The following is a 27,703-nucleotide window of genomic DNA, read 5'->3' on the forward strand; positions in this document are numbered from 1 at the left end:
GCCAACACGCGCTTCTGCTTCCGGACGTCGGGGCAAGAAAGTCCCCGGGGTCCCCCGCAAATTTGGGGTTCCCGCGAGTTCAGGTCCCCGCGAGTTCCGGGTCCGAGCCGTCTCGGTCCGCGCCGTCTCGGGGCGGGTGTCCAGCTGCTCCAGCTGTGCCGGGAGCGCACGGGCCGGACCGGCGCGGGGTCCAGGAGGAGCGGGGGGCTTTCTGCGCGAAAATGAGGAAGCCCGACGGGAAGATCGTGCTTTTGGGGGACATGAACGTGGGAAAGACGTCGCTGCTGCAGAGGTACATGGAGCGGCGCTTCGCGGACACGGTCAGCACGGTGGGCGGCGCCTTCTACCTGAAGCAGTGGCGCTCCTACCACATCTCCATTTGGGACACCGCAGGTGAGGGCGGCGCCTCCCGGGCCCCGGCGTCCTGGAGCCCCCCGGGGACGGGGCGAGGGCTCCGGCCTAGAGTAGCGTCCCCAGGGCCGGGGTCCTCCAGGGCAGGAGTCCTCCAAGGCAGGCCCCCCAGGGCCGGTTCCCCAGGGCAGGCCTCCCCGGTTACCTACAGGGTCCCCTCCTCCCATGGCAGGGGACCCCATTTCAGGGATCAGGCCCCCAGTCACAGTGCACGTTCCCACTTGTTGTCTTTTGCTGGTTGGGAAACTCTTAGTGTTCAACCACGGGGTGTATTTAGCGACGATGCAGTCGAGCTTAGAAAGTACCCCTGGCCCCGGAGAGGAGCGGTGTCACTTGGGCGCCCTATGGTAGTGTCTGGCTCCAGAGCGTCCTGGGCCTGCACTGAGCCTGCAGGTGATGACCCGACTCACTTAAGTGCTATCACAAACAGTTCTCATTTGATATCCACAACAGACTTGGGGGGTGAGCAAGGCTAGTATAGTTACCCCCCCCCTTTTTTTTACAAAAGAGGAAACTGAGGCACGGAGCCTTCAAGGTTCAGTCAGGAAAGCAGGAAACAGAACTCAAGTGTCTCCTCTCTTAGTCCCAAGCATATCTGCATCTTCCAGCTTCTTTATCATCTGCTTGATCTCGGCTCTTGTATGTTATGGAACTTGGAGCGGTTTTCTGCAGCAGCATTTCTATGATAGGTAATGAATTATTTTTAGTGTGTGTAGTATTTGTGATTTTCCAGAAGTACAACTTAGAAGATCTTGATTCAAGGGTTCAGTTTACAATGGCAGTGTGGTGTTGCAATAGAATATATGTCCTTTCCCATGAAAAAGAATAAGTAAATAAGAAACTAAATAGTATGGCATGTTTTCGGTGGACATTCTTTTTAGAAGCCTGAAACTTTAAGGTCTGACTTTTTAAATGTCAGCACTTTAAACGTGACATAAATACCCAAAGGTCCTGTCTAGACTTTTAAAACTGCCAGCTTGGGCGTACCCGTCTGCCAAATAAACACGATTTTAACTAATTCTCTCTTTAAAACGGAATTAATGATGCCCACTGAGGTACATTCACTTCTCTTCCTTCCTTCCTCCTTTTTTATTGCTGTCTTTTTTGTTATTATGGCAGTTAATGTCTTGACTAATTTATTACAATCACGCTGTAAAAATAGCATCTTCCCTGCTCTTTGCTCCAGCTCCAGGCCCCAGAGTGAGGTTTCTCCAAGATCCTTTATGCTTAAGCTGACTCTAACACTAAGCATTTGGTAGCCAGGTTCTGGTGTTTCAGGAACAGGAGCTGACCTGAGGTGTCACATCCCGCGCCTCCGTCCTCTGTGGTGAGACGTAGCAGTGTAATTTTGGCTGTCCACTTTCTTCTTTACTGATAAGGACACGATGCAGCCAGAATCTTGATCGCCAGAGGATTAGTAATACAGCTAATGAGGTGTCCCGGATACTTTGTTGGGCTCCTTGGGGAGCGATTCATTTCCTGTCTGCCTGAGGTGCCGCCTCCTTGTTCCTGGAATCCCCAGTGTGAGCTCAGTCAGGCTCCCCGGGGGGCCGTGGGGGCGGCCAGGCCCCTTCTCCCCATTGTCAACCTCCTGTGTACACAGGCTTAGGCTCAGAGTCAGAGGTCACACAAGCTACTTCTGTGCCTGGCTCCCCAGGGACTGTGGGGTAATGGGCCACTTGGAGGGAAAGGAGGGCTATGAATATAGATAGATACCTTTTCAGTCATCCCGTTGGGAATTCAGAAGTTTAACTTTCAAGGGATCCTCCTTTTGTCTTGCGCTTATATTTTCTTTCCACTCCACATCGTTTTTTTAAAGTTGTGTTCATTTAAATTTCCAAAACCGAGACAGAAAGATGAGAACCAGCTAGAGCAGCGGTCGCCAACTGGTGGTCCACGGAGCACTGGTGGTTCGTGAGGTCCGAAAGGTTGGCGACTGCTGAGCTAGAGGATGGATTGTCTTTTAATGCTGCTCTTGGTTGCATGGGGTGGGTGGGGTGGGAGTGTGCGGTTGTGGAGGGTATTAGATTTTTTAATAGTAAAAGTGATAGTAAGGAGTGAGAGTTTCTGTTTTACCCTTGGCATGGATCTCACTCATATGTGGAATCTAATGAACAACATAAACTAATGAACAAAAATAGACCCAGAGACATGGAGACATTGATCAGACTGTCAAACCTCAGAGGGAATGCAGGGGAGGGTGGAGAGATCAATGAACTCACATGGGTATGTGCATAACCCACGGACACAGATAGTAGGATGGTGAGGGCTTATGGGGGAAGGGGAGTTGGAGAGGGCAATGGGGGAAAAGGGGACATATGTAATACTTTCAACAATAAAGATTTATTTAAACAACAACGACAACAATGTACCTGGCTGCCTGAAGCCTGCAGGCCAGGGGAAGCTAGAAGGGGGAGATTTGTCCAGGTGCAGGGACTTTCCTTCCATTATGCCTTCGTGGCTCCGCCCTTACCTACTTGGGCAGCTGGACGTGGTCACCAGATACGGTTTGCTAAATCCCAGAAGCAAAAGGAGGTTGCCCGGAGATGAGACAGAGCCCCAGCAGAACGTACTAATACCTGGGCAGCCTAAAAAGATGTTGCCCACTGTTCAGCAAACTGAGCCCCTACTGTGTACCTGGGCACTGTTTCAGGCTCTGCTCTACAGCAGCGATTTTCAACCTTTTTCATCTCATGGCACACATAAATTAATTACTAAAATTCTGGGGCACACCTAAAAATATATTTTTTGCCCATCTGTAAAAAAAAATAAAATAAAATAGGTATAATTTTGATTCATTCACACCGATGGCTATTGTGTTGGCTGTTGTCATTTTTTTAAATTTGACAATCTAAGCCAGGGAAAAGGAGTCAGGGCCCCAGACTATAAATAGTCAGGTACTGCATGTTTTGAAAATTCTTGTAGCACATCGGTTGGAAATCTCTGTTCTGCAGCAATGGTAAGCTAGGCAGGGCCTTGAGGCCAACAGAGGAAATAAGTGGCATCACTTCACACCTGATCATTGTTTTGAAGAAAACACAGCAGGGCTATGAGAAAGTGACAGTGTGCCCTAATAGATCCCATCACCAGACCTGGAAGGCTTGACATCCTCCTTATTTGTCCCTCATTTCTCAAGGCTGTAGCCCCTGGAGGGTGGGGGGATGACTTATGTTTACAATATATCTCCTTTCCTTCAGTTTCCAGTAACATGTTCCTCATTTCCCTTCTCCATGCTTTCACCTGCAGTCTGTTCATGCCAATCGAGCTAGTCTCTAAGATGAACTCCATGCTCCCTACTTTGTTTTGTTAAATATATTTTTATATATTTCAGAGAGGAAGGGAGAGGGAAAGAAAGATGGAAACATCAATGATGAGAGAGAACCATTGATTGGCTGCCTCCTGCATGCCCCACACTGGGGATCCAGCCTGCAACTCAGGCACAGGCCCTGACCAGGAATTGAACCTTGACCTCCTGGTTCATAGGTCGATGTTCAACCACTGAGCCACACCAGCCGGGCTGCTCCCTACTTCCTTGTCAGCCCTGACTAGAACAGTACACTAGGGGTACTGTGAACACCTTCTCAAAGAAGTTACAGTGTTCTTGCACCTTGTCTCTCACATGGCTGTGCAATCCCTCTGTGGTTTAGGGGGTGTTCTGTGGATTCCAGTACAGGTTGAGCAGTGCTATGGTCTGGCTGAAAACCGGTTTATTTTGAAGCCTGAGCACCGGTTCTTATGCCGGGAGGCCCTGATCTTAAAAAACACACAAACAGTTAACCTTACCCTTCTCAGTCTCCAATATCGAAGCTAAATATTCAGCTATTTGTACCCGAACCCTCGCTATCCCACTTTTAAAAGACTTGTGATTACACCAGGCTCATCCTGATAACCCAGTATAATCTTGTTTTAAAGTCAGCTGGTTAGCAATTTTAATTTATCTGCAACCTTATTTCCTCCTTCCCATGTCACATAGTATATTCATAGGCTCCAGGGGTTAGAGCTTCTTTGTGGGGGTCGTTGTTCTGCTGAGCAGAGCCATTGACCACATGTGTGACTTTGTGGCTGTGTCACCTCTCTCCACCTCACTTCCCTTACCTGTAGGTAAGGAAACAACTGTAGCACCCACCTAGAGTGTTGTTAGGAGTCAATGAGTTAATATTGACCAAGTGCTTCAAAGGAGGAATGAGGAAGCTTTGTGTTAGTGTTTGCTAAATAAACAATTGTCTCCTGGCCCTGGGTGACTAGGACGATGAAGGCCACCAGCAAACATGTCACAGAGGGAAAAGAGAGGGAAAAGTAATTCTGTAATATGTAGAGACATCAAAGAGAGGGAAAATTTAGAGTAGTTGGTTTAAGATCTTCCTCTTGAACAACTTTAGTGCAACCCAGGAGAGGATGCTGGCATTCCGGGTTAGGCAATCATGGTGCCTGGAAAAAGGATGAATATAATTGCCCATACCTGTGAAGTTAGCTAGGAGGGGGCCACATCTGCGAAGGATGGGGGGCGGGGCGCTCAAGTGAACACGCTGGATGAGATGGACCGTGCATGTGAGGACCGCAAGCTCATCATCATTCTTCCAATCTGCACAGAAGCCACAAGCCCAGCCCCATAGGCAGCTGTTCTAGATGTAGGGGATGGCGGAGATGCCATTTCCAAAGTGATGCTAGTTCAGGTTGGAAAGGTGGCAGAGTTGTGAATGAGCCTAGAGCCCAGCTCTCTATGACAGGGACCCCAGAGTTACTGACCATTGATCCTTTGGAATGGCCTGTGAGGACTGCATATTTTAAAGAGCTTTGAGAGATTGGTACAGAAGTGGGTAGACAGCCTAAAGCAAATGTGGAGCCACGGTGGAGGACTTATCTCTTATTAGATTAGTGCAGCTGCTGAGTGGTTGATGAGGTCCTGATATGGCAATTCTCAGCCTGACAAATCAGTATTTGTGTGGCAGGAGAGCATCTGATGGGTTACATTCCCTTTTTCAGATCAGAGGAATGACCTGGCCCCTCACCAGTCATTGTAAATAAAGTTTTATCGACACACAGCTGTGCCCAGCGTTTACATACTGTCTGTGGCTGCTTTCCCACTGCAGTAGTGGAGCTGCATTGTTTTAACAGAGACTATGTAGCACAGAAAGACAAAACTATCTGCCCTTTGCAGAAGCAGTGTGCTGACCCCTGGTCTAGATCATCCAAAGCGGAAACACTTCTCTGAAAGTCTTCTGTATTTACAGAAGCTCTCAAGTGTTTAGCGTTCAGTGATTGAGGAACTCATGATTCAGTTAAACTCAAGTAGCATTCAAGTTTCTCCTGTGTGTGTCTGATCTGAGCTAGACTGGGGTGAGGGTGAGGACCTGAATTTAAGATTAGCATGAGCTTCTGACAGAAATTCTTGGAAATAAGTCTTAGTTGAAGTTTGGGATCTGGAAGCTAAACATGCAAAGCCTGTGTTGTAGGAGCGTCCATAACTGTGTAGGGGAGTCCATGTCTTTGTAGGTGGTCCCAAGTCTTTGTAGGTGGTCCCAAGTCTTTGTAGGTGGTCCCAAGTCTTTGTAGGTGGGTCCATGTCTTTGTAGGTGGGTCCATGTCTTTGAAGGTGGGCCCACATCTTTACTGAAGATTTTGAATGGGTGTCTTTGAGTGCAAGTCCTTCTTTGTAGAATTCTTCTGTTTTGTTTTTTTAAAAATTTTTATTTTTTACCAAAAGCAGTGGCCTGAATATGAATGTGGATATTAAGATAGGTGGAAGAAAATCGACTGCTGGGTTCAGCAAGGCAGACAAAGTGCCATTATACTGAGAGATTGCTGAGGACAAAGGACGCTTGTGAGCTACTGCCCGTGCTGGGAGGTCCCCAAGAGTCCTCCTGGAGGGGGCGCCAGGAATTCTGCCGGTGGGAAGTGGTATTTTAGGCTCACTAGTGAGGTGTTGATTCAGGAGAATTTAACAAATTAAGGTCAGTCATCTTCATTAACTAATAATACCTGAATCACATTTAATGTCTCTGGAAGATAATGGCATGCTTTGTTATCTTGAAGTTTGCAGGGGAAATAGAAACTCTCTGATTCCAAATTGTATTTGCCCCCCTTTTGCTTCATTGAGACTTCATATAACTTCCCTTCAGCAAAAAAGACATTTTACACACACACACACACACACACACACACACACACACTCTCACACACATTCTCACACACACACACACACACACACACACACACACTCTCTCACACACATTTAAACAACTGCTTATTCTTAGAATAATGGCTTCATCACTGCGATGACAGGTTTTCATGGTCCCACCATCCTGTGCCATCGGCCTAGGCAGGTTCCGGTGTTCTTTTTACCCCGACTGACCCCGACTCCTGTCTCCTCTGTACACTGCTGAGGGCTGTTTCTGTTGGGCCTCTGGACCCAGTGAATGTCCCCCCAAAGCCCCTCCCAGCCTGGATTATCTTTCCTCCGCTACTCCCGTAGCCGAGACAGGTGCCTTAGAACTTAGCCAAGGGCACTGGAGGCATTCCTCCTTTTATTCCATTTCACTTTATTGTGCTTCGCAGACATTGCATTTTCATCACCATCGAGGCAAGACCCTGTACCAGCAAAACGATTACAACTCACTGAAGGCTCAGATGATGGTTAGCATTTTTTAGCAGTAAAGTATAGTTTAATTAAGCTATGTCCATTGTGTTGTTTTTTTAAATTTTTTTATTAAGGTATTATATTTGTACATATCTTACCATTGTCCCCCCCCCCATCTTTTTTTTTAAAGAGAGTTTTTTTTGTGTGTTTTTTTTCCCCCTTTAATATTTTTATTGATTTCAGAGAGGGAGGGAGAGGGAGAGATTGAAACATCAATGATGAGAGAGAATCATTGATTGGCTGCCTCCTGCATGCCCCCTACTGGGGATCAAGCTCACAACCTGGGCATGTGCCCTTGACTGGAATTGAACCACAGGCCGATGCTCTATCCACTGAGCCAAACCGGCTAGGGCCCATTGTGATTTTCTTTAGGCATAATGTTATTGTTCACTGAACAGACTGCAGTATAGTGTACACATAATTTTTATTCATGGGAAAACCAAAAAAATGAGCGTGACTCACTTTATTGCAGCACTCACTTTATTGCGATAGTCTGATACCAACTCTGCAATATCTCTGAGGTATGCCTGCATTTGTAATTCATCACACATGCCGGTCTTCCTTCTGATCTCACTTCCCTTACGGTCTCTCCCCCCGGGAATATCCCCTGTCCTGGCAATGCCCAGCTTGACTCTTACCTCATCTTTTCGTGTCAGGCTTTGTGAAGCAGGCCTTGGTCATGGTAGCGGAGGGAGAATTCCTCCTTCCTCCAGACTGGGCTACAATGTGACCTGGTGTTCTTCATTGTGTTCTGCCTGTTATCTCTTTTTGTTACCTGTTTGTTTTATCTCTGGTTTACAAACTCCTGGAGAGAAGATTGGGTTTTATTCATTTTTATGCTCTCTGTAGAATCTATCCTTTTACGCTACGGTATCTTTTTTTAAGCTAAGCTTTGGCTGAGTGAAATTGTTGAAAGCAATGGGAAACATTGGGGGAGGCTGAAATGCATGGTTTTATTTTCGTAATGTATTGTTTCTGAATGAGAAAACCAGCGTAAAAATATGGTCACGAACTCTGTAACACAGCTAACACGAGGCCGTTGTGTACGTGGTAAGGAAATACTGGTCTGTGGTGTTAATTATATGTGTCTTCAGACAACTCTTGAGGAACTCATCTCTTTTTACTTTGATGTCATTAAAAATCTATCTAGAAGGTGAGTGGGAGCGCTGCTGCCGAACTTTAGGGGCCTGCTGGGAACAGGACTTCTGTGAGGACAGATATTTCTGGAAGGCTGTGGTCCAAGGCCATTTTTGCTGGCCGTAAGCGGGGTCTCCGGAACCAGAGGGAGCACACAGCTCTTCTTAAAACTGAAGGTGTTTATGCTCGAGATGAAACAGAATTCTATCTAGGCAAGAGATGTGCTTATGTGTACAAAGCAAAGAACAGCACAGTGACTCCTGGTGGCAAACCAAACAAAACCAGAGCCATCTGGGGAAAGGTAACTGTGGAATGGAAACAGTGGCATGGTTCGTGCTAAATTCCGAAGCAACCTTCCTGCCAAGGCTATTGGACACAGAATCCGGGTAATGGTGTACCCCTCGAGGATTTAAACTTACTGAAAATAAATAAAATGGATTTGTTTTCCTGTGGGGAAAAAAAAAATCTATGTAGACATGAAGAATAACACATCAGGACATCTGCTTCTGGGAAGATGGATCAGATGTACTTTTCCCTACTCTTCCCACTAATTGCAGCTAAAACGTTTGAGAAGTTATATACAAAACAAACGTAAGAAGATTCTGAAAAGTGGAGAGAAGAAGGCAGACTGGCCAGGGGCCTTGAGATCCAAGGAATGGCACAGTGAGGTGAGCTCCCGGGGTTTTCTTTCTGCTTCATTTATCCCAGACATTCAGGTGGCGTCGGAGGAGGCTGAGTTAGGGACTCGAGCTCCATCCCCACCAGGTGGCAATGAGCCCTCCCACTTTGTGGTGCTGGTGGAGGCCACGTGGGGAGCTTGGACTTGTGCCTCCAACTATCATGGAAAGTGTTCATGCCTGCCCCAGCCCCCTTAGCCCCTCTGAGGTTGTACCAGAGGGAGACAGCTAAAATGTAAGGCTTATGTAAGATCCACAGTCTCATAACACAGTATGAAAATGTCCAGGTTTCCATCAAAACTCATTTAGTATGCAAAAACCAGGAAGATCTCAATCTGAATTTTAAAAAAGGCAGTCAAGCCCTGGTCAGTGTGGCTCAGTTGGTGAGGCATCATCCCGTACACTGAACGTTTGCTGATTCGATTCCCAGTCAGGGCACATGCCCGGGTTGCAGGCTCAAACCCCTGTGGAGGGCATGCAGAAGGCAGCCAATCAGTGTCTTGTTCTCACATCGATGTGTCTCTCTCTCCTTCTTCCTTCCTCTCTCTGTAAAAATCAATAAAACTCTGGTCGGTGTTGTTTGCAGCAAAGACGAGACCATTCTGATCATCGTAAAAGCCATTGTTCAGCTTTGGAGTTATCGAAGATTCTTAATTTCCCAACGCAGCAGTAGTCATTGAATTTGGCATATCCACTGTAGGTCACCATGTTACAGGGCAGGAATGGAAACTGTAGAGTCTGGCATAACCTTTAAAACTAGAACAGGATTTGAAGGACAGTTTTCTCAGCCTCTTCCTGTTTCAGATGAGGGGACAGACATAAGACGTTATTTATCCACCACCCAGTGGCTAGTTGATGGCTAGTTGGTGGCAGAACAGGGGCCAGAGCCAGGTCTGGTGACTCAGCCGCCCTTCCCTGCTGCTTTCTTGCTGTTGCTGTCATGTACACTGATTTAATTTAGGGGCATCTGTGCTTTGAAATTCTCCCTTACTACAGTCTGCTAGAAACCAGGGCAGGGTTCCTATGGAAAACTTGCTTGGGAGGTGTTTTCTGAAAGGTTTCCAGGTTGCTAATGGACAGCCCTTCCTGGGGGCTCCTGCTTGTATTAGTAGCAGGGATTTCTATTGGCTTCCTGGGAACCAAATATCATACAGGGAGAGAGAGAGAGATATCATTTGCCTCCCATACGCTCCCCGACCAGGGATGGAACCTGAAACCTAGGTATGTGTCCTGACCGGGAATTGAACCCACGACCTTTCTGGTGTACAGGATAATGCTCCAACCAACTGAGCCACCTGGCCAGGGCTAGCCTCACTTATTTCTTGTAACTACTTTGTGTGGTTGGCATTTTTATCACCTCCCTTTTGCAGACCATGAAGCTAAGGCCCAGAGAGGTCACGCAGTTAGCTCAGTCAGGTTGCACTGGATGCTCAGGAGCCTGGATTTTTGAGGTCTGCTTTTTGTCTTATTTTAGTCTCTGTTATGGCCTTTCTCTCTCTCCTCAAACAAACAAAATGTATGTACTACTGGGAAACATGGAAAGCACGGGAAAATTGCTATCAGTTTGTCTTACTTTTTTATTTCTTTATTTTCTGAAAACTAGAGGTGCACTTTAGCCAAATGCTCAATGTTATAATTTTAGTAACAATTCTAAGCCATGAAAAATTTCCAAATCAGGTATTTTCTTGAAGGACTCATGACTTAAGTGGAATTAAATAAGTAATGCATTATAGCAATTCAAGGCTGTTCTGTGTAATGCCAGTGCTAATACACCAAATAGTGCCAAAAGGTTAGAATTATGGTATTATCTACTCTATTATTTTGCCTTGAATTACTTAAAATAACACATTTGTTGCATCAAAAGAATGCATTGTGCCATGTTCTAACTAAAGTTGCCTTAGCTAATACTCTCATGTTTATTTTTGTATTCTGCTAGATTATTTCCCTATTTATTTTTTAAAAGTTTTAAATTTTATTAATAGCCTTCATAGGCGTCTAGAGTTATCTTGTGGTAGATAAACATTTACACCTCGTTTAAGAAGTTGTCTTGTTCTGGTTGTACCTGAAGTGCTTACCTTTACCTGAAGCAAGTGTTCGGATATGGAGAATAAGCCTACTGGCATGTTTGTCATGCTGTTTGTATAGGCTGACCAGCTGTCACGAAGCCTGTGGCCTTACAAAGTCCTTCAGGAATCCCCCCCAAAACCCTCTCCAAAGCCTCCCCAAGATGAGGCTCTATCACAGATTCTGGCCCATGAGTAGCTGCTGCCTACATAGCACTTACTGTGTGCCAGGACAGTTTAACTCTCCATTGCAGCTCATTAATCCTGTCTAGGACTCAAGCACGTAGCCAGGTTAGGTCCCGTGTAAGTTCACATGAACCCTGAAGGGGCTAAGCTGGGCAAACTGCCCTAGTGTTTTTGCACTTAGTCACCAAGCCACGCTGTGTCCTTCACAGCAGTGACATCTACTCTAACGTGAGAGTCAACCAGGACAGAATGCTCAGATACGCAATCTATGTGTGTGTGTACAGGATGTGACGGTACAGTCTGTTTAGTGCATAGTGTGCCTGTGAACTGAAAAAAACATTGCTGTGCCCAAAAGCGGTAAGTTAAAAGTAGTTCCAACTTTGGAGCTGTCTCATAACTAACAAGATTAATGTATTAAAATGTCTGTTCCACCAGCGCTTTACCACGTAGAGAATTATATGTACTTTATACCCGTTTTCATGCCTGAGATGTGCATTCTCATTTATACAGAGCCAGCTAATCCAGTATATTATGTGACTTGAGAGGGGAAGGGAGAGGGATAGAGAGAGAGAAACATCAGTGATGAGAGAGAACCATCAATTGGCTGCCTCCTGCATGCCCCTTACTGGGGATCAAGTCCGAAACCTGGGCATGTGCTCTACACCAGGAATCGAGCCATGACCTCTTGGTTCCTGGGCTGATGCTCAACCACTGAGCCACGCCAGCTGGACTAAATAATATCTTTAACGTGTATTTATTTTCATATCTGTTTGAGTGTTGTGATTTTTGCCTTTTCTTAAAAATTGTCTTTTAACATGTGTCAGGGTGGAATTGCTTTAAAAAGTGCTTGACCAAATTTCGTCCTTGTGCTAATAGAATTTAGAGGCCCTGCAGTGCCATTAAACCCTTATTGTTTGGCAGTTCCATATCCAGGCTACTCATACCACTGAGGGTGACATGAGCTGCTTAGTCTGGGGCGGGGGGTGTCCTTGGGCAGCTGCATGAGTATACTGGGCCTCTTTAAGGATCTGTAAAATGTGCACACTAACAGTGGGAGAATGAAAGTGTGTGTGTGTGTGTGTGTGTGTGTGTGTGTGTGTATGCATGCTTGTGAGTATACATGTGCGCTTGTATGTGTGCACATGTAGCTTGCCATTCTGCCCAGCAGAATGAAGTGAAATCTCACTCAGTATTAGCTCTGATGGCAGTTCCTAGGAGGGTCTGTAGCAGACTTGGTTGCAGGAAGCGGATTTAGTTGACTCAGTAAAAGTGGTGGGGACACGGAGGCCTAGGGAGGCTCCGGGACACCCACATCAATAACCAAGACCGGAGGAAGCAATGTTTCCTTTCTAACTGGCAGCTTGTCCTAAGAAATGAAGTCAGAATGAGTAGAGGATGTTTTCAGTATTTTCTGAGTTTATGTCATAACTGGCACTCTTCTGTGAGGCTCTTGCATTGTGCGCAGGTAAGAATGGTGTGTGACCCTCCTGTCCCGGCGCTTTGTGAGGTAGCAGTGTGCATTTGGGTTGTGCCTGGGCTTTTTATAAACATTTTCTGTGCTGTTTGAGGACTTTGTTCCTACTCTTCAAAGCTGGCTGACATTGTTTCCTTCACTGCACACATTTTCTTTAGTAGTGGCCAAGGCAACATTCCAAACCTAATTAATTTCCAATCCGATTAACTCCAGTGAGTTACTGTGTGGCCACAGGTCCCAGCAGCTCAAGAGTGGAGATTTCCAAAGCCTTTCCGCTTCCCTTGGTTGAGCAACCTGCAGCTACTTCATGGCTATTACCAGACACAGAATGTCAGGAAGAAGGCGGTAGAGGGGTGAAGTGTAAAAATGGCAAACTCAGGTGTGAGGTGCAGAGTCAGGTGCACTAATACTGTATCTTATCTTGAATTGATGAGAGCTGTCCCAGACTGCTCCAGGCTTTACAGCATTTGGTCCAAAAGTGAAGTCTGCGGGCAGCAGCAACAGAACCCAAGCCCCTCCCAGACCTCTGAATCAGAATCTGCCTTTCAACCAGATCACCAGGTGATTCATGCACAGTTTAGGTAGATGAGAGGTAGCTTTGGGCTTACTGCAACCTAGGGTAGAGGAGCAGGGCAGTGATCAGGCCTGAGTTTTCTGCTGTTCTTAGTAGGTACTATTTTTACATGCAATTCTCTCTCTCTCTTTCTCTCATATGGAATTTTAAAAATTGTGAAATACACATAAAGTAAATTTTATGATTTCATTCATTTTTAAGTGTGCAAGTTGGTGGCATTAAGTATATGCACATGTTGTGCAAACATCACCATGATCATCTCCAAAATTTTTCTTCTTCCCAACTGAAGCTCAGTACCCATTAACCACAACCCCCCACTCCCCCTTCCTCCAGCCCCTAGTAAGTGCCATTCTGTTTTCTGTATCTATGAATTTGACTATTCATAATTATTTAAAATTTCTACTTTCAATATACAGCATATATTTAAATACTAGAGGCCCAGTGCATGAAATTTGTGCATGGGGCAGGGTGTGTGTGGTGTGTGTGTCCCTCAGCCCAGCCTGCACTCTCTGCAATCTGGGACATCCCTCTCACAATCCAGGACTGCTGGCTCCAACCTCTCGCCTGCCTGCCTGCCTGATTGCCTCTAACCGCTTCTGCCTGCCAGCCTGATCACCCCCTAACCACTCCCCTGCCAGCCTGATCGACACCTAACTGCTCCCCTGCCGGTCCAATTGCCCCTAACTGCCCTCCCCTGCAGGCCTGGTCACATCTAACTGCCCTCCCCTGCAGGCCTGGTTGCCCCCAACTGCCCTCCCCTGCAGGCCTGGTTGCCCCCAACTGCCCTCCCCTGCAGGCCTGGTTGCCCCCAATTGCCCTCCCCTGCTGGCATGATCGCCCACAACTGCCCTCCCCTGCCGGCCATCTTGTGGTGGCCATCTTTGACCAAATGAAGGCGGCCATCTTGTGTGTTGGAGTGATGATCAATTTGCATATTACCTCTTTATTATATAGGATGATCAACTGAGCTCTAACAAAATACTTCAATATGATTGATTTAAAAGGGTTTTTGAACTGTTAAATTAATAAAATTATATCTAGTACTCCCAGTGTTGATCCAAGTCCAGTCCTATAGAAAAATGTTATTAAAGTTTATTTGAGCCAAATCTGAAGACATGACCAGTAGCAAGGTCTCAATGGGTTAAGACAGTGGTCGGCAAACTCATTAGTCAACAGAGCGGCAAACCACGGCTCGAGAGCCGCAGTTTTCCGACCACTGGGTTAAGAAAATGCTCCAGAGAATGACAGTTTTGTAGTTCTCTTTATGCATTTGCAGTCCAAGGAGAAATGTAAGGAAGGTTACATGAAACTCATGGTGGTAGCTTAAGTAGGCGGGAGAAAAAGCGGGGAAATAGCTAGTGTTGGATAAGCAAAATGGTGAGACGCATATTCTTTTCCTTTGGTGGGTACAGGGTAGTTAGCATTTGCTGTAAATGGACATGGGATCATGGCAACACAACAGCAATGCGTGTTGTGGTCTTGTGCTCTGGTGTCAGTGGTGGTGCCTCTGAGGGGTGTGGCAAAGAAAATCACTCTTGACATTCCAAAGGTCTATTATCCTAGATGCATAAGGATAATGGGTAGGGTGGATTATGGTAGAGATTGACCTTTGCTAAGGAAGCTACAGGCCTGGGATTTGACTACCCATCATTACCTGCCTTAGGAATTTATGATCAGACCCTTCTATGGGGTTACTTTTGGTCACTGAGCTTGTCCGGCCTGCCATGTGACCGACCCACCTGAGCTCATCAGGCCTGCTCTGTAGTTCCTTTTACATTCATACCAGGTGTCCCCTGTCATCCCAGAAGGGATTCCTGCTTTTATAATGGCTGTCCATGGATAATGTACTTTTCAGGGAGTTTTATTAGGACACATCCAATCTGTTAAACAAAAGAGGACTAGACATAGTAAACATCTGTAAAATCATTTGTTTCCTTAGGATTGTTCAGAAAGGGTTTAATATGCTGCCCTTGTGATAGAATTAACAGGAAAACATTTATTCTCTGATGTGTGTTTCTTGGAAGACTATATTATGGAGAAGAAGAAAAAAACGATTCTGTATAGCAAAGCTGTTAGAAAAAACTGGTGTACTTATTGAGTGGAGTATTCCAGGTAAGAGGCTATTCTAGATAACGTAATATTTCGAGAAACCCTTACTAGATTTAAAGCGTTTTCTTAATATGGTATTTGCAGTTCAGTCTTGAGCTTAAAACAAGTTCAAACTTGCTTTGAAAAATCTGAAATGGTTTTAGTTTCCTGTTTTAGTAAGTAGAGAATTTAGCAATTAATTGAATTTTTCTTTGATAACCTCATTCTAAACATTAATTATCAGAGGAAACAGTGTATCTGTTGAAGGTCAAGGAGACTGGATTAAATATCCTGATATGTGAGAGTTTTTGTTTTTAAAGGTAAATCTGTTATATAACTGTACTTTCTTTGGATTTGCCTCTTTTTCTTAATTATAGAGTGTTAAAGAACATGTCTTTCAGTTATTTGGTCTTGTTATTGAATTATTCTTAGTAAATTCATGACTGAAAAGAGTGAAGAAATTTAAGGATTAAACTTCAGTTATCATTCTATAACCTTAGTAATATTTTCAGAGAGCCCAATCAGTGAGTCACAGGTAAGGGGTTAATATATATGCAGTTAATTTTTTGAGTGGTTCCTATGACATGCATGGTTTTAGTTTAATCTTCAAATTATCAAACAGAAACAATAGAAATGACACAGCTGCTCTAGGTAAAAAAATCATTGTATATGTGCTTAAATGTGAAAAGAAATCCATTTTTCTGACACATTGTTCTCTCCTTTAGATGTTGCTATTCTATTAGTTAGAAATTATTTTGGGAGTGGATTCCCTTATTTATAAAAGGAAAAATGTCTCATTTTACGAGTTTGGGTTTGGATGCCTGCAGCGGAATAGTTGCCTGCTGACCCGGCAGTTATGTCCCCCAGTGCTGTTTTTCATTTTATTACTCGTGTGAGCTGTGGGCTTCCTAGACTAAGAGTCATCCTCCTCGAGGTCATGAAGCACAGCTGTGTTTTTTAATTCCCTTTAATGGTCACAGACTATCGAGAGCAAAATCAAAGGAACTATACGTGTAAGCAACTAAGTTGGATTATTGGATTTTGATTATTAGCTTATCTTTAAAATGTTATCTAATCGCCTCCTTTGTGGCTATAATTCACTAGTAGGTGTTGAGATTTCAAGTCTTCCTCTGGCAGAAAAAGAAAACCCAAAACATTCATTCATATTGTAGACCAGGATGTTTTTCCTTTTAAATGCCTACTCTTTACTATCCAGCTGACGCTGTTGGCTCAGAGTTGTGTGAGGTTTTTCCTGTGCCGTGGTGACATGTGCCCCATTGGGGCTCTCCCTAGCCGGGGCAGTGGGAGGAGGCTGGTCTCAGGGTCTTCTGCCAGGAGAGGGTGATTCCCACCCCGGGCTGGTGAGGCCAGGACAAGGCTGTAGACATGAGAACAATGAGCAATTCATGCAGCCCTGCCCACACCACCTGCCCTGCTGGGAGGAGACAGCTGTCCTTGTGAGAGCAGGTTCTACCCGGAGGACGCGTGCTTTTTGTCTTTGGTTCATCTTGCCTTTTTGGGTTTGCTTACTTTCTGATAACAGAGGCATAGCAGATATCATCCCATTGTTTTTTCTTCTAGACTTTTTCTGAGCCCAGCCCCTCCCCTCCCAGCCTGTCTTAGGGTAGGACTCGAAGCTTCCTAGTAGGAGCAGGGACTCTGGACCCTGGGCTCCGGGTTCAGGTGCTGCCTCGGCCCTCGATGCCTGTGTGTCCCTGGCCAGCCCGTGTCCCTCTGTCAGCGTTGTCATCAGGCCTGGGGTGAAAATGCCACAGCAGCCTGTCCAGGTGGGTGGGAATTAAGTGATTGACCGGGGCTTGTGCAATGCCTGGACGTAGCAAGAGCTGTGAAAGTTTGAGCTATAGGAATAATTACTGTCATTCGGTGTACTTACTTTAAGAGCTAGAACAGCTTACATCTCAAATCAGCACCTGGTCTCTTGATGAGGATGGAGCCCCTTACCCCGAGGGAACTCAGCTGGCCACCCTGAGGTTACCTCCGTCTAGGGACACCTGTGCTTGTCACAAGAGCTCTTGTGACAGCTCCCCCTCTCAAGATGCAGCCAGTCTACTGCTTTCTTTGACTGGATACTTCATTAGTTTCTCTTTGATATCTTTTTCAGTGTTACTACCTCTTCCTTCTGGTATTTCTCAAGAAAGAGAAGGAACTGGACTTGGATGATTTGTTTCTTCTTGTGTAAATTAGAGGGTGAAGGTCACTGGAGAATATGTTTTTATTGACTAGAGAGAGAGAGAGAGAGAGAGAGAGAGAGAGAGAGAGAGAGAAAGTGATCTGTTGTCACCTGCATGCACCTGACTGGGTATCAAACCAGCAACCTGGGTATTGGCCCTGACCAGGAATCCAACCCTCCACCCTTCAGTGAATGGGATGATGCTCTAACCAACTGGGCCACACCGGCCAGGGCTGAAGGTCATTGTTTACAGGCATCAGGTCGAACTAGAACCAGTGAAGCAGGCTCAGGCATTTCTGTCCATGTGAACTTAGCGTTGTAATTTATGACTTGTTTTCGGGGAGTCAGCAGATTTGCTGACTTTGGCTCAGGAGATGGCATATGACACTTCATCTTCATTGAAGTTCACTGTTACCTGAACCATCCTTATCACCTTCTCCAGTGTGGGTCATGGAGGTTCATAAGTACCTAGCTTTTTCTTCTGCTGGTAGAGGGAAGAGGAGGTGGCGAGGGGAAAGAAGCAGAAGTTTCTCCTGGCAGGATGGCCCCTGCGCATGGACATGGTTTCTGTTCGATTCATGACTGTTGGTATCGGTGAATGAGGAGGCCATCGGCTTGCAGCCCAGTTCATACCTTCGTGGAGTCGGAGTCTCCGGGGGCTGTCATAACGCAGTCCCCACACTGGGGGGCTTACACAGCGGACGTTATTCTCGCGGCTCTGGAGGAAGGAGTCTGAAGTCAAGGTGCCAGCGGGCCAGGCTCGTCTCTCTGAAGGCTCTTGAAGGAAATCTGTTCCAGGCTCTTCTCCGAGCATCTGCTGGTTGCTAGTGTTCCCGGCTTGTAGAGACGTCACTCCCGTCTCTGCCTCTGTCCTCACGTCGTCATCCCTTGTGTGTGTCTACCTCTGTGTCCCTCTTCTTATTATAAGGACACCGGTTACATTGGATTAGGTTGCACTCCAGTGACCTCATCTTAACTTGATTACTCTCTCCTGCAACAGCCCTATTTCCAAATAAGGTCCCATTCACAGTTTCTGGGGATGAGGGCCGGGATGCATCTTTGGGGCCACCCCGCTCAACCCACTACAGATGGTAGGAGACTTTAGAACTCCTCCCTTTTTTTTCTTTTCTGTTACATAATTTAAATCTGCAATGAAAGACTCTTTTTCCTCTTTAAATTTATTTTTTAAAGAACAAAAAAGAAGAATAAAAGATAGAGAAAAAAAGGAGGTAACTTCAAACCCAAGAAAAAAATCGAAATGTATTCCTTGTCCCATCCCCCATCCCCCTGTACGGTGCCCACCCCAGCCCACCCCAATAGGAGATGTTCCTAGATACCTATTTCAGAAATCATCATGCCTATGGTTACTGTTTAGCCGCCGAGAACCCAGCAGGAGAGGACTTGTGTACTTTTGTGGAGTTCACACTTTATTTTGAAGCCAGCTAGGAGGTGCCCAGAATTACATGGCAGAAAATTTTAATTATTGCATCTTCAGTTTGAAAGAGGACTGGCAGGCTAGTGAGGGCAGACAAGGGGTTCTTTGTGAAGAAGTAACCAGTTGGGGTCAAAGTGATACTTGCGGTTGCTGAAAAGCCCCTTCCCGGCCACTTCCCCTCATTCCCAGGGAGCTGGTGGCCAGTTTGGGGGAGAGGCGCGGCCACGCCCTTACTGGGGTCCGGGAAGTGGCCCAGCTGTGAGGCACCGTGGAATGCCCGCAGGGTCTGTGGTGGGTGACCGTGTCCCAGGCGGCTGTGGGGAGGGGCTGCAGGGCATTTTCTCTTTGTGGAGGGAATCGGTGCCTCCGTGGAGGTCCGGAGATGGAGAAGCAAGAGGGAAGACGGGCTGCCGAGACAGTCCCACCCTCTGGAGGGTCTGGCTTGCGCAGCAGTATGTTCCCAAAGGGACATTTCCCAGAGAAACAAGTGAGCAGCTCCAAGTGTGTTTGTCAGGAAAGGGGGGTGGGGGTGGGGGTGGCTCACATGATCGTGGGCGCTGGCAAGTCTGAAATCCGGAGGGCAGCAGGCTGGAAACGCAGGTGCGATCTTTTATAAGCTCAGGTTGTATAGCCTGAGGGCAGAATTCCTTTTTCTCCAGGAAATCTTAGTCTCCTCTTAAGGTCTTCATCAGATTGGATGGGGCCCACCCACATCACAGAGGGTAATGTGCTCTACTGAAAGTCAGTTGATTGCAGCCATTAATCCCATCTAGAAAATATCTCCATGGCAACATCTAGACTAGTTGGACCACACAATTGGGCGCCATGGCCTGGTCGAGTCAACACATAAATTAACCGTCACACACAGGTATCAGGGTGGCGGCAGACTCACCGCTGGCTTACCCGCACCTCTGCGTGAACAGTAGGTTCTCAGTGCCCTGGCCCCACTGCCTCCTCCGTTTTCATATTCTGGTGGAGTTTGCACCTGCCCTGGGCCGGCTCCAGGCAGCAACTCCTTCAGTCATCCTGAAGACTCTTGGGTCTTCTTTCTTATTGCTCAGAAAGGCTTTAAACATCTGTTCCTTGTGAACACTTCTGGAGGTAGTTGCTTCCCTGTGCCATTCTCGAACCAGGTTCACTATCATACATCCAAGCAGATGGAATGTTCTAGACCTTGCCCATGAACGTGAGCCAACACTCATCAAACTGCACAAAATAAAGCTAAAGTAATCTTGAAGGTAGTATTTATAATGTTGTGGTTGGCAGTTGAGAGCACTGGGAAAAGGATCTTACGTTATTTTTAAAAACTCCCTGAAGGGAATTACGTTGCAGCTCGCTCTGTGCTGGTGGTCCTATTGCTGTGTGTGCCCTGGCATTTCTGTTTGTTCCCAGCTCTGCCTCTGTGGATCTGAGTTTTTTTCTTTCCTCGTGTGGCAACATCGACACTTTTGTGGGCGCAGGTCCAGTGGGCATTCCGGAGCCGGCAGGGTGTTTTCAAAGTTCCTCTTTCTTGCAGAGGTTGCAGTTACCTTTCCTGGTAGCCCTTACTTTTCTACTGGATCGAAATAAGCATTCCGACTCTCCCATCGTAAAGCCGCCTTTTTATCTCCCACTTTCACTGCGCAAGTTGGTGGTCGTCACCTCTGGCTGCACACACTAATCACCAGGGGAGATTTAAAAATGATTCTGGTACCCACGCTCTCGTCAGACCCTGATTCATGTGCTCTGGGGTGGGGGTGGGGTCCAGGCATCAGTATTTTTTTTTAAATTAATTTCTTTATTGATTAAGGTATCACATATTTGTCCTCATCCCCCCATTCCCATCCCACACCCCTCCCCACGCATGCCCCCACCCCCCTGTTGTCCTTAACCACTGGTTAGGCTCATATGCATGCACACAAGTCCTTTGGTTGATCTCTCCCCAGGCATCAGTATTTTTAAAAAGTACTCCCTCCATGTTTAGAACACGCAGCCAGTATTGTAACATGCTTTCTGATGGCTGTACCACCCATTCAGTTATTTAACATCCTTTCAACAAAAACGTTACAATGCTCAGAGTGAAAAGCTGGTTGTCTTTTGTCCAGAGGATGGGGACAGAATAGAAGAGAAGGCGAGCGGATACTTTGTGTTCACTCGTCCAGCAGCTGATTGGGGTTACTGTGGGCGGCTGACTTCTGTCTTCCTGGGCCTGCGCTGGGCTGGCTCGTTTCTCAGTTCTCCTGGCACCTTGTACGGCGGCCATGTGATAAAGTGCCCCCCGAAATTGGGGAGAAGGTCATCCTTGGAAAGTAAGCCTTGTAAAAATAAGGAAGCGGCAGGAGTTTGGTCAGCTGTAAAGTGACCAACAGGCCCTAGGAGACAGTTTGTAAATGTGCCGACGAGGACACACGCCACGGTGGTCCTGGGATGGCAGAGTTTCTCCTTAGGTTTGGCCGAAATCTGATGCGCGATTTAAACAAACATGTATAGGGCGTAACACCTGCTGGGCACAGTTCTAGGCGGTTTACCTGTCTACTTGAGTTCTGGTTTCACAACCACCCTCTGGCGATGAGAAACTGAGGCACAGAGCATTAGTGACTTGCCCAAGGTCACACTGTGGGGATTGGAAGGCAGGTCATCCACCTCTAGAGTTGGGCTCTTTAGTGGGTAGTTAGACCACAGACTCCCTGGTACCTGGGACAGTCCTGGCTCTGGGCGTCGCCATTCCTGCTTCTGTGGGCCCCTTCCGGTGCCTCCGTTTCTCCTGTACTGGTGAATGGGTGCATGACAGGTGATGCGATTTAAACAGCAACTTTTACTTAACTCTCTTTTCAGGCTAGCTTATGGGACTCCGGTTCCTGCTTCCTTTACCAGGAGTTATTGTGGTTTCTCTTTGGGTTTTATTACTTACTTCTTTAGTATTTTTAAAGGCAAATCAGACATTTTTATCTGGAAAGGAAAACTATTTTAGGCCTAGGCATGAGCACAGTGGCCTTTTTGTCCTCGGTGAGCTATGTAACAGACTTGGAAAATTCCTCCCGGGGTAACTGGAATGCCACTCCCCCCCCCCCCCCCCCCCCCTTGATCTCTCTTGTGAGATCCAGTGTGTGGGTGCTGATGACACTGTTAGCTGTTGGAAACCTCAGGATGCCTGGGTCGCTCTGCCTTAGATCAGTGCCTGAAAGGAAATCCCGGCTCAGCGGTGATGACGGGGCGGCATTGCTTTCATTTCTTTGTAACTAGCACTTGATCATCCTCTCCCGAGGGGGTCCACGAGGAGATGGGTGAAGACTGTTTAGTTTCTGTCTGCTGGCCTGCAGTGAAATTTGACACGAAACGTATAATTAGATGCTCGGGCTTAGGGCTGGCCTGCTCTGGCTGTGCTAAAGGAAGGAATTTTGCTTTGCGGGTGATGAATTCCAGAGGACGTGCTGCTTGTCAGCAGGCTGGCCCCTCCCCGCACCCGGGATGGGAGGGCCTGGTGGCTGTAAACTGGCCCTTCACTTTCACCTTCAGGATCCTGCAGGGCGGGACGCCACCTCCAACTCCTGCAAAACCTGTCCCGGCCTGGTGCCTCCATCTCACCTCCGCCATCAGATGGTTGGAGGATGCACTCGGGGCATTTTTGGAGAGGCAGGAGCCCTGGCTCTGGGCGAAGCGGAGGACAGCTGGCAGGTGTAGGTCCATGCTGGGCCCTTCTCCCAGGACGTGGGTGTCTTTCTGAGCAGGTGGTTCTCTCCAGGGCCGGCCACAGGGGCCGCCAGCCTGCCCCCTAACGAGGCAGTGCCTTCTGGCCTGTGTCAGAATGATTGGTGTGAAACTTGTTCATTTGACGGAAAACAGTTGTTAGTTGGAAAAGGACACTAAGCTTATACAAATACATGTGTGTAAGCATCATGCCTTTAATCCATGTTCCAAAGACCCAGAGACCAAGGGGTCTTCATTGCTTTTGTGTCAAGAATCCTTTTGTGCCCGAGTTGCATGAGCTCACGATCTTTCTCTGAATGCTCTATTTAAGTGCGTGCCCTAGAATACCAAGTTTTATCAGGAAACCAGGCTTCCTTGACAAAGGGCAGGTCCACTAGCTGTCATGATGTTTAAGTGAGTGGCGATCTGCATAAACCCTCGATGGCGCGGTGGCAACTGGGATGCGAAATCGAAAGCCTCTGTGATTCTGCAGGTGGCAAAACCACAGGTATTGTTCCTCGATATCATTTCTGGTTTGTTGCCAGTGTGTATAAGAGAAGGAAATGCTCAATCTCAGAGGATGGTGAGGACGAAGATTGCGTTCTGTCCCCTGTCAAGGCCGTGGACCTCTGGGTTCTGTTCCCCCTGGAGTCAGCAGCTGGGCTCTGTAGCCTAAACGGAAAAACTGCAGGCGGAGTTCAGAACTTCCTCAGAAACAGGTTCCGATTCCTGCCAGGGAGAGAAGCTGTTCAAGACACCCTAGAAATACAGTTAGCTCTCCAAGGGACCCTGTGAGTGTCAGCAAGCAAGCTGAGAACTGTGGGTTCAGAAGGCCCCTGCTAAGCTCCTCCGGGGAGCGTGGGTGTCCAGGGAGCTTGGGTCCAGTGTGGGTTTTCGTCCCGCCGTCCAGGGGTGTGGAATCTAGCGGCAGAAGGAGGGCTGAGTAATCCTGGGGCCTGGGACGGCTTTGGGAGGAGGCCTCGTTTCAAATGTACGAATCGTCAGTGTACCACCTCCCCACAGTGAACAAGAGCAGGGGAGAGGAAGGGGCCGTCTGTGAAAACCAGGGACACCAGCACTGATGAGACTGGGCCTCCGGAGACCAACCCCAAGGAAAGGGGCCCGCTGGGCTTGCCGCTCACCCGGGATCTGCACCTTTAGCAGGTTTTCTAATGTTTTTGTTGTTGTTGTTTTACATATATTATACATATATTTAATCGTCACAACTCTGCAAGGTCCTGTCATCTGTCCCCTTTCACCGAAGAGAAGACTAAATCACCGGTGGTTAAGTAGCCTGTCCATGGTCCTGGACCCAGGCCTGCTCTCCACCACTATTCTGTCCTTGCATCTGAAAACAACCAGTCTCAATGGGGCTCCTTCTTTAAATCCTTAGTTGTAGGGCTGTCATTTAGTTGGATTATCGACGGATCTGAACGATGGTTGTTCTGTAGTTTAGCTGTAATTTTGATGTCGGTTTTCTGATGATTAGACATGGGGAAATAAAAGTATTCAAGTATGACGAAATTTCAGTTCTTTGTGGGTTTAACACACCCCTCCCCGCTCTTGTCCTCAGTCTGCGGTTCAGAGTAAAGGTTGGGAGTCGAGATGCCGAAATGCTGAGTGCAGGGTGCAAATGGAGCTTCTGGCGTGAATGAGGCTTCTCCCATTTTGAAAATCAGACCAAATTGTTACAAAACAAACTAAGAAATCTTATATAAGAGAAACACGTGTGTGTGTGTGTGTGTGTGTGTGTGTGTGTGTGTGTGTGCATTTGTTTTAAATGGGGGTGGTGGTAAATTTGTGGCTTCACTAACTCAACACATTTATTAGCACCAAATACATAGGGGCACGTAAAACCACATGGTCCAGCCCTCCCTACTGGTAGAGAGACAAATATTAACTGCAGAACAAGGTGTGGACCCGATTGTGCTGAGTGGAGGAGCTAGAGCTCCCAGGGAGTGTGAGGGGCGGGAAGTGTGCTGTGTGTGGGGGATGATGGGACTGACAAGAGACTTAAAGGTAATCTGGAAGGGGGTCAGGAACCCCCTGGGAAGTGACGAGGGGTCAAGTGGGTTGACGAGTGGCCGCATCCAGGCAGCTGGACAGGAGCGAAGGTCTGGGAGGCAGGGCAGGACATTGGGCCCGGGTGGCAGTGCGCACCTGTGTGAAGCCAGGCTTGCCTGGTGCCGTGTCAGAGCAACTGCGATGCTGAGATGTGGCACAGATGTCATCCGGCATCGAGGCCCATGGAGGGAGCATTTTATTTAAACACTCCCTTTTAACATGCAAAAGCAGGAACAAGCCATGCAATCCTATATAATAAAACCCTAATATGCAAATCAACTGAATGGCAGAACTACCGGATGCTCAGACGTGCATTGACCACCAAGCAATGCTCAATGCAGGAGCTGCCCCGTGGTGGTCATTGTGTTCCCACAGGGGGGGTGCCACTCAGCTGGAAGCCAGGCTGACAGCTGGCGAGCACAGCATCAGTGGTGGGGAGCCTCTCCCACTTGCACTGTAAGCAGGCGGTAAGGAGTGAGAGGGCGCAGGCTGGGTTGAGGGACCTGGCGCCCCCCCCCCCCCACAGTGCATGAATTCATGCACCGGGCCACTAGTTTGTAATTAAAAAGAAAATAGGGGAAGCATTATCTCAATTCGTTGAGGTTCTGCTTCCTGGCATATGTTGACAGTTTGCCTCAAATAAACTCACAAAAATAAAAAATAAAATAAAAATAAAGACCAGGCATCTTCCTGGTCTCGGAGGTTAACTACAGTGCGTGATGAGATTGTGCAGGAATTGCTTGCAGTGGCCCTCAATTCCCCAGAGGGACAGGGCCCTGCACTTAGATCCCGTGGCCTGGGCTGGTCACTGCTTTCTGCACACTAGTGTCTCCACCCAGGGTGACAATTCCATGGTCCCTCCCGGGGGTCCCTGTGTGTCGCGGTTGGTGGGTGCGTCTGAGAGGAGAGATAACCACATCTTTCTGTTCCTTCCCCCCGCCAGGGCGGGAGCAGTTCCACGGCCTGGGCTCCATGTATTGCCGGGGGGCGGCCGCGGTCATCCTCACCTACGACGTGAACCACCCGCAGAGCCTGGTGGAGCTGGAGGAGAGATTCCTGTGCCTGACGGAGACAGCCAGCACCGACTGCCTCTTCGCCATCGTGGGGAACAAGGTGGACCTCAGTGAGGAGGGGGCCTCGGAGGGCTGCGAGACGGAAGGGGACAGCCCCGGGCCCGCGGGCGGCAATGCGCCATCCAGGGGGCCCAAGCAGGTGCGGCTGGAGGAGGCGGTGGCTCTTTATAAAAAGATCCTGAAGTACAAGATGCTGGATGAGAAGGACATGCCGGCCGCTGAGCAGATGTGTTTCGAGACCAGCGCCAAGACCGGGCACAACGTGGACCTGCTGTTTGAAACCCTGTTCGACATGGTGGTGCCCGTGATCTTGCGGCAGAGAGCGCAGGGGCCGCCGCAGACCGTGGACATCTCCCGTTACAAGCCGCCCGGAGGGACCAAATCTGGGTGCTGTGCCTGACTCTCAGAGACCCCCGGCCCCCAGCTTACACAATTGGCAAGGAGTGGGACCAAGCGAGCTGTGGTCAGGAGCATAGACACTCAAGGAACTCCTTTGCGCACACGGAGGAGCAGATCCGAGTGGAAATGACGGCTAGTTGTTAAGAGAAGGTCAATGTGCATCGGCGCCTCTGCATCCTGTGTTGGGCGGCGGGGAGCTGCAGGATCGGGGTTCCTGGAGACCGTTGTCCCCGCGCTGATCCTTTCCTGACGCCTTGGCCTGGGTGGAGGGTGGCTCGGGTGGGTGTGCACCCGTCTGAGCACCTGTACGACTTTCATGCTTGTTGTTCTCAGACGTTTCTCTTCACTGTGACTTATCTTTGGTCCTGTCATTTGGAACTTGTATCTGATGCATCACAAAGATTCTCCACATGTTAATTTATACAAAACCAGGAATCACTGTTTTTATATTGGTTGTAGCGGCGTGAACGACACATATTATTAAAAAGAATCTTGAGAAGAACTTTGGTGTGGAGACTGTGCTGCTTTAGACTTTATTTTGTGCCCCCGGTGGACTCCTTGCTGGGGGCTCTGGGGAGATGCTGTGAGCTTAAAGCACTTCTCTTTTTAAAAGCTGCATTGAATCCTTAAGGGTCCAACATATTTAGATCAGCCCATATGCCTGTCTTGATGACATGGATTCCAGTAAAAAAAAAGCAAAACTGAAAGCTCTCTTTCTGCTAAGGTCTGCTTGGGTCACCACCGGGCAGTTGCTAAATCAGAAACCCCATTTCTGCTGGTTGGTGGGTGCACTGTTGTGTTATTAGAAGATGCTAAGGCAGGGAAGCTGTGAGACAATAGGTTTTGTTTTCTGAGAAATGTTATTGAGAACTTGTAGGCCAGATGTGGGGACCTCTGGTTGGGAAAGAGATGTCTCAGCCAGCTCGGGCTGTTGTAACAAGGTACAGACTGGGTGGACCAAACAGCAGACGTTTATTTCTCACAGTTCTGGAGGCTGGGAGTCCAGCATCCAGGTGCCAGCCCTTCCTGTTCCAGGGGAAAGCTTTCTGCCAGGCGTGGCCTCCTTCTCAACGTGTCCTCACGTGGCACAGAGAGCGAGCTCTGGTCTCTCTATAAGGGCACGACTGCTATCATAGGGCCCTGCACTCATGACCTCCAAATACCATCACATTTGGGGCTAGGGCTTCAGCATATGGATTCTGGGGGAACACAAGCATCAGCTCATAACAGAAAGCAAAGTGGGCCTGGCCGGCGTGGCTCAGTGATTGAGCATCAACCTATGAACCAGGAGGTCACGGTTCGATTCCCAGTCAGGGCACAAGCCTGGGTTGCAGGCTCAATCCCCAGTAGGGGGCGTGCAGGAGGCAGCTGATCATCATTGATATTTCTATCTCTCCCTCTCCCTTCCTCTCTGAAATCAATAAAAATGTACATTAAAACAAAAGAAAAGAAAGGAAAATGAGGCAGAAAGCTACTGAGAACACAATCTTTTGTGAGTGGTTTCTTTGGGGGGGTGTTTGGGAAATTTTCTGAGTGCCCAGGATCTCTGCCTCTGGGCTCCTCCCGCTGCCTCCTCTGTCCTGTGCACGCCTTGTCCAGGTGAGTGTGCCTGCCCTGAGGCTGGAAGG

General features: G+C 47.8%; 1 protein-coding gene and 1 pseudogene across 2 annotated transcripts; both read left to right on the plus strand.

Annotated features, from left to right (window-relative positions):
- On the plus strand, positions 1 to 26,572 carry RAB20 (RAB20, member RAS oncogene family). Its single transcript, XM_079779258.1, has 2 exons — positions 1 to 393; positions 25,547 to 26,572. Exons 1-2 carry the CDS (start codon positions 222 to 224, stop codon positions 26,074 to 26,076), a joined length of 702 nt encoding a protein of 233 aa, XP_079635384.1. The 5' UTR covers positions 1 to 221; the 3' UTR covers positions 26,077 to 26,572.
- LOC307104422 (large ribosomal subunit protein eL33-like) lies at positions 5,993 to 8,749 on the plus strand (annotated as a pseudogene). The gene is made up of 2 exons: positions 5,993 to 6,004; positions 8,232 to 8,749. The product of its transcript is annotated as a large ribosomal subunit protein eL33-like (transcript).
- Positions 26,573 to 27,703: the final 1,131 nt, after the last annotated feature.

This window comes from Cnephaeus nilssonii (assembly GCF_951640355.1).
Source record: "Cnephaeus nilssonii genome assembly, chromosome: 8".
NCBI lineage: Eukaryota > Metazoa > Chordata > Mammalia > Chiroptera > Vespertilionidae > Cnephaeus > Cnephaeus nilssonii.

Coding starts and splice junctions, on each gene's coding strand:
- RAB20 (XM_079779258.1), top strand. CDS start 222: ATGAGGAAGCCCGACGGGAAGATCGTGCTTTTGGGGGACATGAACGTG. Junction 394..25,546: donor CTCCATTTGGGACACCGCAG/GTGAGGGCGGCG, acceptor TCCCCCCGCCAG/GGCGGGAGCAGTTCCACGGC.